Source organism: Dromiciops gliroides, chromosome 4 (genome assembly GCF_019393635.1).
Source record: "Dromiciops gliroides isolate mDroGli1 chromosome 4, mDroGli1.pri, whole genome shotgun sequence".
Lineage (NCBI taxonomy): Eukaryota > Metazoa > Chordata > Mammalia > Microbiotheria > Microbiotheriidae > Dromiciops > Dromiciops gliroides.
Window position 1 is genome coordinate 305,441,415 of NC_057864.1, and position 15,355 is coordinate 305,456,769.

Consider the following 15,355-nt stretch of genomic DNA (forward strand, 5'->3'; position numbering starts at 1 on the left):
CAACTTATGTATCAGAGAAGGGACTCAAATCTAGGTCTTCCTGACTCCAATGCTAGCTTCCTATCTACTACAACATACTGCATCTCATAAACTGTATAATTATTATTCCAAGCTAAATAAAGACTCCAATAAGATAAAGGATATAAAAATTTAAGTGCATTTCAACTCTTCTAGCTAGAATACAAATTTGCATTTCACAACACAAGTAGCAAAGAGGCATGGCACACAACCTAAACATGTTTTTAATGTTTATAGTATTCTTCATAAGATGAACCCATTAATTTTTTAATATTTTTATTTAAAGGCTTGAGTTCCATATTCTCTCTCTCCCTCCCACCCTACCCTCCCTGAGACGGTAAGCAGATATAGGTTATACATGTGCAATTATGTAAAATATTTCCATATTAGTCATTTTGTACAAGAAGACTCAAATAAAAGGGGGAAAAAAAGAAAGTGAGAAATAGCATGCTTCAGTCTGTGTTCAATCAATAGCAGTTCTTTCTCTGGAGGCAGACAGTCTGCTTCATCATTAAACTTTTGGGATTGTCTTAGTCCTCTTACTTTTAAGATAAACTTCTTCGTTGGTTTTCTTTAAACAGCCAAGTCATTCACAGTTGTTCATTTAACGATATTGCTGTTTCTGTGTACAACATCCTCCTGGTTCTGTTCACTTCACTACACATCATACTAGGTTTTTTGTGGCAGCATTTTGTCCCCCTACTTTCACTCCCAGAATCCATACAGAAAATTGCCCATTTACAATGCCCATGTTGTAGTTTCTCCTGGGGAAGTGCTACTTTAACTTAATCCTGTCCTCTTCTATCTGCTCATTTGCCCAAAACTTAACAAGTTTTGTAACAGAAATGTTGACACTCCTCATTCACACTGGCACATATGGTAACACCAAATCGCCAACTTTTTCACACAGAAAAGAAGCAATAATTTGCTTACTTACTTCTATACTTGTTTAAGCTTCTTCTTGATAAAAGTATCACTCCATCTTATTTATGTTCAGGCTTTTTTAACTTTCAGGGATTCCTGGTTCCACCATATGATGAATAAATTTGTGTTCACACTAAGTATTATTATTTTTTTAGGTTTCACGTATATTCCTTACTAGTATAAATTCCAGTAAAAGGAAATAAAATTCATTTTATCCTTTATAACTTACCTACAAGTATAGGAAATGATACTTTGAATAGGTAATCATCTGAAAAACTCTTATTTATCACCCTTAACCAATGGTATATATCAACTTGTAAATATACTTAGTATTTCCCAGAGAACAAACTTAGTAAGAATACTCAACACAGTGGCTTGAATCAAGATTTAACTTTTTATTGAACTTCTGCTTTCCATATTTACTGTGTTTCTGTGTGTTTGAAGGTAGGTTTTTTTTGGTTTTGGTACAGAACATGAAATCATTAGTGCGTTGCAGCTATATATCTTTCCAATACAAGTTAATTCTAATAAAGTGTGTTATTTAGTCCATTATTCCACATATGTATGACTTCTGTAGTTTTTTCTTTTACTCTGTTCAGAATCTTGACCAAGATGGCAAACATTTTAAAATTAAACCTATTCAAATGCAGACAAAGAGAACAGTCTACTATAAGGCTAATAAACTTTTTTTTTTAATATAAATGTGTTCAGATGAACCAGGCACAGAAAAGTTTGTATACACAATACTGCAAAGCCATTTCTCAACCCTCTTTCAAACTAGTCATTTTATACATCCATAATTAAACATTCATTCTGGAAATTTTTAACACGCAGAGAAAGTGATAATCTCTCAGACTTCAAAAAGGCTTAAAAGACAGTGGGGCTCCCAAATGCATTGGTGAAATGTAGTTATTTTAACTTCAGCTATGCAAGATAGTTTTTTTCCTTCTTCCTTTCCACTGTGTTCAAAGGCTGAGATTACAGAGAAGAATAAACCTCTCCAGGGGAACCCAGGACATTCTTAACTACTTGGAAAACAGGGGCTATGGTGAAGTATTAGTATCCAAAATTTCAGATTCATTACTTAATGTACCCCTATATGTAGCTATCATCAAACTCTGGCATTAATAGTAGATTGAGGAAGCAAAGGTTAGGGTCCCTGTTTCAAACATATCAATTTTGTGTTAAAAATAAGCATACCAAGAAACATTTGGCAAATTCTTCTAAACTATGAATCACAAATTCTCAAATGGAAGCTATCTTTTTTGATGTGTCACTTTTTACATTTTTATCACTTATCCTTCCTCTTACTTGAAATTTTAACTTAAATAATTCTACTTAAACTTAACATGGATAAACGTTTACCATACACTTTTTAAAAAATTACTAAAAACACACTTCTGAAATCTCCTTTTGATTATACACTATACTTAAAATCACTGCAATGGACAAATTAAATTCTTCCCTTATTCCAGAATGAACTGTTGATATTATGAGAATTCTTTCCTCAGCCTATTTTCTACTATAAAGAATAAGAGCATGAAGTATGCATATCTAATCTGTAATAGATTAGTAACCATGCTTGTTCCACATAGGTACAGCAATAGGTCCCTGAGGTGCCCTTTCAACAATGACAAACTCATCAGGGTTGCCACATGCCTCATAGTGGATCAACAAGTCTTGTATTGCACGTTCCTCAACCTAAAAAGGAAATAAAGAGGAAAAAAATTAAACTCAAGTTAAAAGTTGTAGAGATCAATTAGAAAGATAGCTATTGCTAACTCTGTGATGGTCACTTTTTTAAAAACTGGAGTGCTAAAACAGACAAACTTTCAAACTAAGCTTTTTGAGGACAGGTTGCATCTACTTTGTCTCTTTCCTGCATATTTCCTTGTATATAATAATCATTTGGTGAATTAAGTTGCAAGTGCTTTCATTAAGAGAAAAAGAAAAAAACTTCCTCACAATTTAAAGTTTCTAAGTTATCTATCCCAAATACTGTCCCCTCCCCATTAATATTTATACAAGGGGACCATTTAGTTTTGTTTTTATGTGTTATTTAACATTATAATCTGGCAGCCTGATCTGAGGGATTGCTTCCAAAAACCTACAAAATAATCATTTCCTAAAGAGTTAATGCTAAGCTTTGAGTTGTTCCTTTACCTGGATCAGGGCCAGTGGTTTTTCTCGAATCCTGTTGAGAGCTGCCTCTTGCTGAAGCTCTTCCTCCACGATAGCTGCAAAAGTGACAGGAGCATTCACAGGAGGGGCAGTCAGTGATGAGGACAGCCAAGGACTGCAAGAGAAAAATTATTATGAATTTTCATTTATCATTGAAAGCAATGTCACAAAATATGTTCTTTAGGGACAGGCAGCTTGATAAAGGTCTTAGAGCCAGAAAGACCTGAATTTAAGTCCTCTACCTAACACATACTGGTTTGTGTGATCCTGGAGCATTCACTTAACCTCTTGGTGCATCTAAGAACTCTAAGACTCTAAGCTACAAAGAAAGTGCTAATAACCTAAACTGGAAGAGGGAGTTTCCACATCCAGCATTTCTCAATACCAGTGAAATAACCAATGATGATGATGTCAGCAGCTAGCATTTACATAGTATTCTAAAGTCTGCAGGGCAGCTAGGTGCTTCAATGGATAGCATGCTGGACCTGAAGTCAGGAAGACTCATCTTCATGAGATCAAATCTGTCCTCAGACACTTTGGGCAAGTCATTTAACCCTGTTTGCCTCAGTTCCTCATTTGTAAAATGAGTTGGAGAAGGAAATGACAAACTACTTCAGTAGTTTCTTTGCCAAGAAAACCCCAAATTGGGCTCATAAAGAGAGTCAGAAACAACTGAAAAACAACCAAACTAAGGTTTTCAAAGTAACAGGTCCATCCAGTGCCTAGCCTCATGTTATATGCTACTTTTTATCAGTGTTTTATTTATACGAATACCTTTTAGCTATTTTCAAAAAATAAACAAGTTAGCTCAGAATAAAAAAAAAATTTAATGGCTTCAAAAGTGATGAGGGAAGAGACCGAAAAAGGAGGAATAAGTGGCAGCTATCATTCTATTCATGACAAAATGGGAATAAAATATAAGGCTATTAGCCAGGAGTAAGAACCTGAAATAAATCATGAAAGAGACAGCATTCCTCAAGTCATTACAAGCGCCTTTTTTCATTCCCTCCTTCAATTAAATCCTTTTGCTATGCTTAGTTAGCAACCCAACTTTGGAGGATCTAAAAAGCAGTTAGAACCAGTTAATTCGACCTTACTTGGGACTCTCTAGCAGTGGTAAATCTGAAGTATGGTCACCTTCGGATGCTGGATTACTTCGTGTAGAGTATCTACAAAACAAAGACCAAAAAAGCAGTTATAAAAATAATCTGGCACTGGATACTGACAAACACATAATAGAAATTCTAAGTCAATGAGAAAATGAATAAATAATTAAATAATTTCCAGATAATCAAAAATCTATAGAGTTAGAAGATTATCTAATACCACCCTCATTTTTTAAAGAAACTGATGCCCCAAATATTCATATTCATATGAAAAGACATGTCTTATGTAGTGGCAGAGCTATGACAACTATCAGTGAGATATGCTTTATGTGTACTATACAACCCTGCCTTCTCTTTGAAATTTGAGTAAGAAATCCAACAAAAGAACATACAATCATTATCACCTATAAATGTAAAAATACTACTAAAGGCCTTGCAGAAAGAGCTTATACCACTGAAAGGAACTGATTATAATATATATATTTTTTTGCTAATACTAATAATATGCATAGTAATGCACTAAATTTCTATTTCACTTTCTCATCATATCATGAAGATCTCATCATGTCACTAAGTTCTTAACATTACAGATATAGGACTAGAAGAAACCTTGGAGGTCATTTGGCCCAACTTCTTCAGTTCACAGATGAGAAAATTAAGGCCCCAAAAGCTTACATGACTTGTTTGTGGTCACATAGGTAGTAAGTGGTAGAGTGTTTTGGGCATTCAAATGTAACGCTTTTTTCTTTTTGCACCAAACTACCTCCAAGATAATAACCAAAGAAATGAAAGCTATGTCAGGTTAATCTACCAAAATGGTCTATCACTTTCAAAGGGATACCAGAATGTTACCAAACCAATTATAATTACTTAAAAAGGTCAATAATAGCAACCACAAATTAACCAACAGAATGTGTACTATTGTAAATGGTATTTGGTCAATTGACACACCTTCAACTAAATTTGAAAGAGATAAACAAAACAACTAAATGAAATCACAAGTGCTTTTTTTTGGGTGAGGCAATTGGGGTTAAGTGACTTGCCCAGGGTCACACAGCTAGTAAGTGTCAAGTGTATGAGGCTGGATTTGAACTCAGGTCCTCCTGAATCCAGGGCCAGTGCTCTATCCACTGTACCACCTAGCTGCCCCTAGTGATTTTCATATACCACTGGATTTAAGAGGACCTGAGTTCAAATCCGGCCTCAGACACTTGACACTTACTAGCTGTGTGACCCTGGGCAAGTCACTTAACGCTCACTGCCCCGAAAAAACAAAAAACAAAAACAAAACTTATGCAAAAGAGAGTGCTGAAGATTTTTAAATGTTCATCAAATAAAAATTTATAAGAATAAACAAAAGTTGAAGATTTCTCTAAAACACACAAGGACATAGTGCTATTCTGTTTTTGTTTGGGGTTTTTTTTTGGTTTGTTTTTGCGAGGAAATGAGGGATAAGTGACTTGCCCAGGGTCACACAGCTAGTAAGTGTCAAGTGTCTGAGCCCACATTTGAACTTAGGTCCTCCTGAATCCAGGGCCACTGCTTTATACATTGTGCCACCTAGCTGCCCCCACATAGTGCTATTCTTAAAACTATTTACTAGTCTTGAAAAATCATGCTTTCTATAATGAGATTGGGAATTCAGGTCATTTGTGGAACTTCCTGAGATGCCCTTTAAAAAAGGGAAAAAATGAATGACTATTATTTATTATGTTAGCTCATTTCCAACTAATTATCCACCATTTCCCTACTCAAACCCTCTACACTTCAGCCTGAATGATTTACTCACTGTCAACCAAATATGCCATAAGCATTCCTTTATCCATGCTTTTGCTTTTTGATGACCCAGAATACTTTCCAGACTCTTCTCCATTTCTCTAAATCCTTCCCTTTTCTTTTCAGCCCAAATAAAGTACCTACAAAACATTCATCTGGCAGCAGTTATCCCATGAGCTTTGTGTTATCTCTGTATTGCTGCTATATAATTAAATACAAGGTCTGCATTTAACATTTTTGAATTTATATTTAAGTACAGTACTAATATTTAACTTGTTATCTGTGTTTTTTCCCCCCACAGACTATAAGTACTTTTAGAACAGGGATCCTTGATTATACCTTTTTTGTACCCTTTATAGGGTTCTAGCACAATATTTTATATACAATCAGTGTTCAAAAAAATATTTCTTAAATGAATCATTTTTCTATTTCATAAATTAAGGTCATGATGCTAAATTTTAATTGGACCCATTTATATTAATATATTATTGTTCAGTCAGTCATGTCTGACTTTTCATGACCCCATGTGGGATTTTCTTAGTAAAGATACTGGAATGATTTGCCATTTCCTTCTCCTACTCATTTTACTGATAAGGAAACTGAAGCAAACAGTTAAGTGACTTGCCCAGGGTCACACAGCTAGTAAGTGTTTGGGGCCAGATTTGAATTCAGGAAGATGAGTCTTCCTGACTGTAGGCCTGGCACTCTATTCAATTCGCCACCAAGCTGCCCCCTCTGTCAGCATATTTGGGAAGACAAAAGAAAACAACAACAATAGCCCAATATATATTTTAACAATATTCTTCCTAGTATTCCTTTATCTATGTACATCATATAGCTATTTAAAACAGCTCAGTTATTGAATACCCAATAGATACATAACATTGTATTAGTTTCTACTACAATAGCACAAAGTACAAATTTATTTTCTAAAGTTGGAAAAGCTTATTTATTTGTTATTAAATAAGTAGTCATGTAAAAGTAAATAATTAGTAGCCTTAATATGCTATAGTATACTCTTGTGATCAATTACTGAACAAGTATTTTGTTTCAGTTCCATTTAAATTAAAATTCTTAGATGTAATGTTATTTGTTCAATTAAGAACACTTCCACAGATAGTATTTAAAACAATATAAAAGTTTAAGGGGCAGCTAGATGGCGTAGTGGATAGAGTACTGGCCCTGGAGTCAGGAAGACCTGAGTTCACATCTAAACTCAGACACTTGACACATACTAACTGTGTGACCCTGGGCAAGTTACTTAACCCCAACTGCCTCACCAAAAAAAAAAAAAGTTTAAGCCAAAGTAAAATATAAATAGTAATTTATATGCAACATCAAAAATCTGTTCTAAGAAATCCAATTATTCAGTATATTAAAAGTTGTTAAGGGCTAAAATTCTAGCTAGTCTGTCTAAAATATCTAATGAGTGGTCGCCAATAAATTATAAGCTTTAGCAAGAGTTAGGCTTTTAAGCATTTATTAAGGAGAATAAGAATTTGGTAAAGAGAGAGAGAAAGGCCTATATTCATCTATCTATTAAAGGGAGAGCGTATTTCTAGCTCCCTTCTCCACCAGCATCCTCCAGAAAAGAGAGAGAGACAGAGCGCCCGGCTCCCCCTTCCTCCTCCCACCAGCAAACGTCACTTCCTGACGCCAAAGAAAAGACTCCTGGTCTTGCCCTCAAAGACCTTCACATCATGGCAGAACTTTCCTATAGTAAGTCTCCAGTAGGTGGCATCATTCCAATCATTACAAAGCCATTACAAAAGCTTACTTTTATAAGAAATGCAATTCTAACATTAAAAAGCATGATTTTTTTTGATGAGTAAGCAATATAACATCCAAAAACCAGTTTCCTTGCACTGGATGGAACCGTATAAGGCTGTTCAATTTTCAAATGCAGTTTGATAGATGTGAAAACCTTGTGGTAAATAAAGCACAAAGACAAACAGGGGAGGAAGGGAGAGCCAAAAGAAATAAACCTAAAAAAATAAAGGTATTAATATTGTTGGGGTTTTTTTGTTTTTTGTTTTTTGCCGAAAGCAGAGCAAATTAAAGTTAAGTGCACTTTTCACAGAGTAGACACTTAAGTATTTATTAATTTGTACCATGACCACTAAATGGTTATTTTATTCATAACTCTAAGCATTCTCCATTTTAAACTACAGAAAAATTTAGGTCATATGTAAAAAAGTATTCTGTGAAACTTGTATAACATTAATATATTACAGAGGAAGGAAAAATTTATTTCCCCAGAAATCTTCAAAGATTAAGGTAAATAGAGCTATGGTGTTGTGAGTGGATTTGATGACTCCTGGTGGTCTTTCCAGAGGCAAGCATTATAGTGGACATGAATTCAAATCCCATTTCTGCCACCTGTATAACCTTAGTCAAGTCACTTGACATCTCTAGGCCTTGGTTTCCTTATTCATAAGGATGTAGGCAGCTTCTAAGGTGCCTACATCTATAATCCAATAAATGCACACATTTTATTAACAAGCCCAAGAACTCTCAATATTTCAAGTCAACATTTAAACAAATGTTTCTCCATAGCATGAAATGGACATACTATTAGCTATGCACAGCAAAATATTCATTTGAGGGTACCTCAAAGTTCAACAATAGATAAAAATTATGGTTTTAAATATTTTAGTGAATCCAATAAAGACTCATTAAGAATCTATGAGATATAACCTATATCAGATTACCTGCTGTCTAGGGGAGGGGGGAGGGAGGGAGAAAAATCTGAAATTGTAAAGCATGTATAAACAAAAGTTGAGAACTATCTTTACATGTAACGGAAAAAATAAAATACCTCATACATTTAAAAAAAAAAAATCTATGTACCAGGCAGTAGAGATATAAAGACAAAAATCAAACAGTCTCTCTCTCTCAAAAGCATTAAGTAGAAAACATGTACAATATCCACACATAATTATATACAAAATAATAAATCCAAGATAATTTGTGGGGGAAGACACTAGCAACTAGAGAGATCAAGAGAGACCCCATGTAGTAGAGGACAGTTATGCCATGCTTTAAAGAAAACTGAAAGTTCTAAGAAGGATAAGGATGAAGTTCCTTCAAGGCATGGCAGACACCCTGTGCAAAAGCACAAAGATGGGGGCAGCTAGGTGGCGCAGTGGATGGAGCGCCGGCCCTGCATTCAGGAGGACCTGAGTTCAGGTCCGGCCTCAGACATTTGACACTTGCTGGCTTTGTGACCCTGGGCAAGTCACTTAACCCCAATTGCCTCACCAAAAAAAAAAAAAAAATTTTTTTTAAATAAATAAAAAAAATGGGGGCAGCTAGGTGGTGCAGTGGATAGAGCACCAACCCTGAAGTCAGAAGTACCTGAGTTCAAAGCCGACCTCAGACATTTAACACTTACTAGCTGTGTGACCCTGGGCAAGTCACTTAACCCCAATTGCCTCACTAAAAAAAAAAAAAAAGCACAAAGATGGGAAATGAAGTCTCCTGGGTGAGTAAGAACAAGGTCAGTTTAACTGAAAAGCAAAATAGGTGAGGAGTAATGCATATTAAGGCTGGAAAGGTATGTTTGACCCACATTTTAAAGACCAAATGGAGGATTTTAAATTATGTTTGTTCAGCTAAGATTTTTGGAAGGTCTAGTATTTGAAAGACACATATTAAAATGCTCCATTTACTTAGACAAGCAATGAAACCCAACCTTCAACAAGTCTGTATTAACAAAGGAGGTGCACTTTGGCTAGTCACATCAGTGCTTCTCTGGGATTTGTTTTTGTCATCTGTAAAATGAATAATTTGGAATAGATGTTGCCTAAGGTGTCTTCTAGTCTGAAATATAAGTATGACTAACACTGGCTTACTAAAATATCTTCTATTTATTGTAAATGTTACCTACTTCTCAGAACAAAGCTATATTAATATTGTATTCTATTACAGGAAAACTTACCTAACAATGTGACTTTTGACTATAGAAAAGTTACCCTTCTATATGTATTCATCCTTTAAAACCTCACACATGAAATGTCTGGAGACAAAATCAACAGTGAGAATGGGGGGATGGGAGGGGAAAGAAAACACTTAAGGCTTATTTTCAGGCAGAATTTTCTTCAAATTTAGCAAGAAAATGTTCATTTTTAGAAGAATAGGTTCATCTTACTCTAAATATAACCTTTTCAAAATATAAAGATGTGAAAGCTTTTTAAAATACTGCAGAACATAGAAAAATAGAATTCTTGAGTGGAAAATGCAATTATTATTTTATTACCTTACAAATTTTAAAGCTTGAGAATCTTCAATTCCTTTAAAGCAAACTTTTTTGACATGATTTCTTGGAGTGTGATTTGTAATAGTTTTTTTTTCTTCCAGTAAGAGATCCCGAAATGACTTGGAGGAAGTTGAACTGAAAGAAGATGTCCTATAAGAGAAGGCACATCAAAATGTTGAGTTATTTTTTAAGACCATTTCAGTGAACACACAGGGGAAGATATGTTTCAACAATATGTAGAATGTGAAAATTCATAATGTTAACAATGACATTTCATAGTTGTGTTTTTAAAAAAGTGATTCAGGGGGCGGCTAGGTGGCGCACTGGATAAAGCACCGGCCCTGGATTCAGGAGTACCTGAGTTCAAATCTGGCCTCAGACACTTGACACTTACTAGCTGTGTGACCCTGAGCAAGTCACTTAACCCCTATTGCCCCGCCAAAAAAACCAAACCAAAACCAAACCAAAACCAAACCAAAAAAAAAAAAAAAGAGAGATTCAGTGATTTTAAGTAATGAATTCAAAAGAATATCATAACTCACCATCAGTGAGTCGATAAGCATTTATGAAACACCTACTATGATCTAGGTACTATGCTAAACACTGCAGTTACAAATAAATGGAAAATAAAAAGCTAGACGTCATATTTAGGGACATAAAAGGGGATTAGGAGATCAAATGTAAAGAAAATTTAGAGCAATGGAAAAGCAATTCAGCAAAACTTCCATCAAGCCTAAATTCAATATTCCAGTATAACTCTGTCTTTGTAAAGCAATGGCGGGGGGGGGGGGGGGGAGAAAAAGCTTTTTTATGACTAAAGGCAGGTATTTTGCATGACTACTCATGCATAACTTATATTGAATTGCTTGAGTTCTTGGGGAGGGGGAGAGGGAGGAAGTGAATTTGGAACACAAAGTTTTAAAAAACTGATGTCAAAATTTGTTTTTATATGTAATTTGGGAAAATAAAATTCTAAATGACTAAAGGCAGGAAGAAATGGATACAAACAAGAAGAGTCAAAGACTATAGAAGACGTGTTTTGAAAAGTTAGCACACCACAATGAAGATATACACACACAGATAATTGGATACATGCATGTACGTATACTATATATGTATATATAATATACATGTATTATATATAATTATGTATAATACATGTTATATATAATTACATATATTACATAGGTGCGCGCACACACACATATTGGCTATACTGGCTTTCATTATTTCTTTTGATAACCATGGTTTTTTGTTTCTTAAATATATTTTTTTTATCAAGTTCTACAAAGTACCCTTTTGGTGGCCTGGTATAACATTAAAATTGTAAACTGAGTTTGGTAGTATTGTCTTCAATAGTTTTTAAAAGAATGAGTATGCCATGTTGAAAATCCAGCAATGAGTACAGTTTAGGAGTTTGGGGGCTGAAAGGTAACCTCTATATAGAGTCCTGAATAAATAATGTTTACAGTGATGACTCAGTCATCAAAAGTCAAGTTATATATAGTATGTTCTGTGTAAGAAATCAGACATACACTTCAGAAATATTTTCATCAGAAGCAGCTATAATTTAGAAAACTCAGCTATAAAAAATGAATCACTTTGGCAGCTAGGTGGCGCAGTGGATAGAGCACTGGCCCTGGATTCAGGAGGGCCTGAGTTCAAATCCGACCTTAGACACTTAACACTTACTAGCTGTGTGACCCTGGGCAAGTCACTTAACCCCAACTGCCTCACCAAAAAAAAAAAAAGAATCACTTTAAGAGTTCCACATAGCCAGTTTTATTGTAGTTGCCAGCATTTATCAAATACAAAGAATCAACTGCTATTTATCTAACAAGTACTTCATTTTATCAACTCTGTATGGAAGGTTGTGAGTTCACAAACATACAGTATTTAAACAAAGAAAACAAACTTATTCTGCCTGAAAGGAGAGAAAAAGTGACTATGTATTTATAGGAAAATCTGAAGTGATGAAAGGAACTGATTACAACCAGCTTACCCTCTCATTTCCTCAGACTTACACAAAGGAAATTCAGAAAAGTGATCTTTACTGTTCTGTGGTGGTAGACTGATATTCTGTATAACTTAGTATTCACCTCTCTACGGTCTGTATTTCTTAGCACTATCTACCATACTGTCCTTTCTTAGAATCCCTTGCTATCCAGGATGTCCCTAAAGTCTTGGTGCAATTTTACATAAGCTTAAAGAGGCTTTAAGACTTTAGGGATGCTTCAGATAGTCAAAAATGAAGAGACTACAAATGCAGAATATGTTCTATGATACTAATTTCAGGTTGTTGTTTGTTTGTTGTTGTGTGTGTGTATTTTTTTTACCAGAATTTTTCTTTAGAAAGCAAAATATAAAGTTATCTAAATAAAAGGCATAAATGTTAACCATATAAACCCCCAAAATGTGAAATTCATACTTTAAGGAAACCAGTCATTGTGGACTAAGGTTAAATTTATAAATTACTTAGAAAAGTACAAAAGAAGTCCTCTGAATTACCAATTCCCCTTTGATTAGTTTTATGATTACGTGAAAGTGAGGCATGGATTTTCACTTAATTTTGACAATCAACAAACCACACTCCCACCAAAGAGAAAACACAAAAGATGTATGAAAGAAAAGTTATGAAAATGTTAATCTATGCTTCTCTTGATTACATTATCATTTATGTTCACAGAATCAATTTGTGATCAACTGGAAATTCACACCTCACTTTCATTTAATAAAGAAAGTCTTTAAAGAATATATAGAGAGAGGGTTTCAAGAGGTCTTTGAAGGAAAAATAAACAACTTCATAATAAAAAATAGTAAGCAGTTTGTCCTAAACACAGAATGGAACCTATACAAACTCAGTGCTTAAATAGTGAAGAACTTAATTGATTTGTCTGAAAGGCTTAGAACTAGATTTGTTAACTGATACAAAAACGTGTTTGGTTCTTTAAGGTATTCTTAAATTGTCATCTTTCTTAAGTATTCTGGGACAGCCTGATCAACAGCTCTGAAGCTATGAATTTAGATAATAGGTCACAATTATACAAAGTTTTAAGGTTTATAAAGCGTTTACAAATATTACCTTATTTGATTCCCAAAACAACCATGTATTACTGCTATTACTGATAGATGAGACATGAAGTAATTTGAAGAGCCTATGAAGATAACATTATTTTTGAAGCACCATGCAGAATAAAAGGTTTAATGGTTGTTTTAGATTGATGAGACATTGTTTAAATTAAGGCATAACAACTAATAAAAAGAGAATAATGTAACTTAATAAGTAAAATGTAAGCTGACATGCAGCTTTTAAGGATTTCTCTATCCCATTTTTAAAGTCTATTTTCTAGTATCCAAAAAGAAAAAAAAACTCTTACAAAATTATTTTTAACCTGAGATATCTAAATTATACTGATTTTCTATTAATAAACTGAAGGGCATAGGAGCAGATATGGGATTATGTAGGCACCAGATGTCCTGGGTTTTGGGTTTAAAAAATCATTCTTAACACAAAAAGAAAGGTGACCAAAAAGCCATTTCTGACACTGACCACAGAGAGAAACACGTGTGCTAACTCCTGCCACCATCTAGGTGTGACCTCCAAAATTATAGGTACATAATAGATTATATATTTCCAATCTGTTCCATTAAATACCAATGGCCCTTGCTCTTGCTACTTTGTTTCAACTACCTTTTTCTTTGCTACTAACAGAAAAGAACAACTGCTGCCAGTCTGTGAATCCGGAAATTTTATTTTTGAACATGTAACTTTTCCTCTGAATTTTTTTTCCACTCTGAAATCTGGGTATCCTAATTGATAAACAATGTGAGATTATTATTTGTCCATGCTTTAAAGCCTTTGTGTTAAAAAAAAATTAACTAAAAACTCCAAAGAAAATGTTATCCCAATGAGTATTTTGGGGGTAATAGGACTTCTTAAGGTACATCTGATACAAATTTTATCTGCCTTCAAAGAACCTAATTTTCCTTTTATGTTATCCTTCAATCTTCATAAACAAAAACAAACAAACAAAAACAAAAAATTGGAGGGTTTTTGGGCAGAAAAAGATAAGTATGGTGTAAAGTATACTGTGTCTTTAGTTAACCAGGAATAAGTGCCAGTAGTTTCCCCACCCTTTTGGCAGATATGACTGCCAGTAAAGCTGCTGAATTTCCAAGACAAGTATCTCATTTCCATGGAGTACAAAAACTGCATAGCTGTGTGCATAAAAGCACTCTACTGCCAAATTTATCCTAACAGCATTTTGGGGATTTGTGGTCAATGATGATATAGCTCTGTATTTTCACACAGAACTACTCTGGGTAATCTCAATTTAATAAGAGAACACAATATGTTTGCTAATACTCACAAAATGTCTTAAATCTCAATAGGGGTATGCAAGGGTTATCTATAAACTACCTTGGGTTTCTCCCCATTTTAGGTAATTCTGTACTTGGCTGTCAAAGTGATCTTCCTACTAAAGGACAGATCTGACCATGTTACCCTCTTAATACATGCCAGTGGTTCTCTATTACCTCCAGGATTAAATATAAGACCCCATTTGAATTTTAAAGCCCTTAATAACCTTGTCCTCTCCTACTTTTTCAGTCTTCTCATATCTAACTCCTCACCATTCATTCTGCAATCCAGTAACATTGATCTTGCTGTTCCTCACACAAGATATTCCATCTACTAAATCTGGGCATTTTCAGTGGCTCTCCCTCATGTCTAAAACTCTCTCTCCTTATCTGTTTCCTAGATTTCCTGACCTTTTACACCTCAGCTAAAAATCCCACCTTCTGCAAGAAGTTTTTCCTGATCTGCCTTTATCTTAGGACCTTTTTCCTGAGATTACCTCCAATTTATTGTGTATATGCATGTGTTTGTGTATGTGTGTGCTCATGCATGTGTGTGTAATATATACATATATATATGTGTGTGTATATTTATATATAAATATATATATATGCATATTTATTTGCATAATGTCTTCTCCATTAGCTTGTGAGCTCTTTGAAAGCAGGCATTGTTTTCACCTTTCTTTGTAATTCCAGAATTTAGCACAGCTTCTGACACATAGTAGGTGCTTAG

General features: G+C 34.4%; 1 protein-coding gene across 1 annotated transcript in view; it reads right to left on the reverse strand.

The window, feature by feature from the left end:
- Positions 1–1,317: 1,317 nt before the first annotated feature.
- IBTK (inhibitor of Bruton tyrosine kinase) overlaps positions 1,318–15,355 on the reverse strand; it is a 93,710-nt gene continuing 79,672 nt past the window's right edge. Inside the window, exons 27-30 of the mRNA XM_044001957.1 lie at positions 10,264–10,413; positions 4,221–4,292; positions 3,106–3,238; positions 1,318–2,643 (exon numbers count right to left, since the gene is read on the reverse strand). Coding sequence (XP_043857892.1) covers positions 2,512–2,643; positions 3,106–3,238; positions 4,221–4,292; positions 10,264–10,413 — 487 coding nt within the window. The 3' untranslated portion in view covers positions 1,318–2,511. The remainder of the gene's footprint in view (positions 2,644–3,105; positions 3,239–4,220; positions 4,293–10,263; positions 10,414–15,355) is intronic.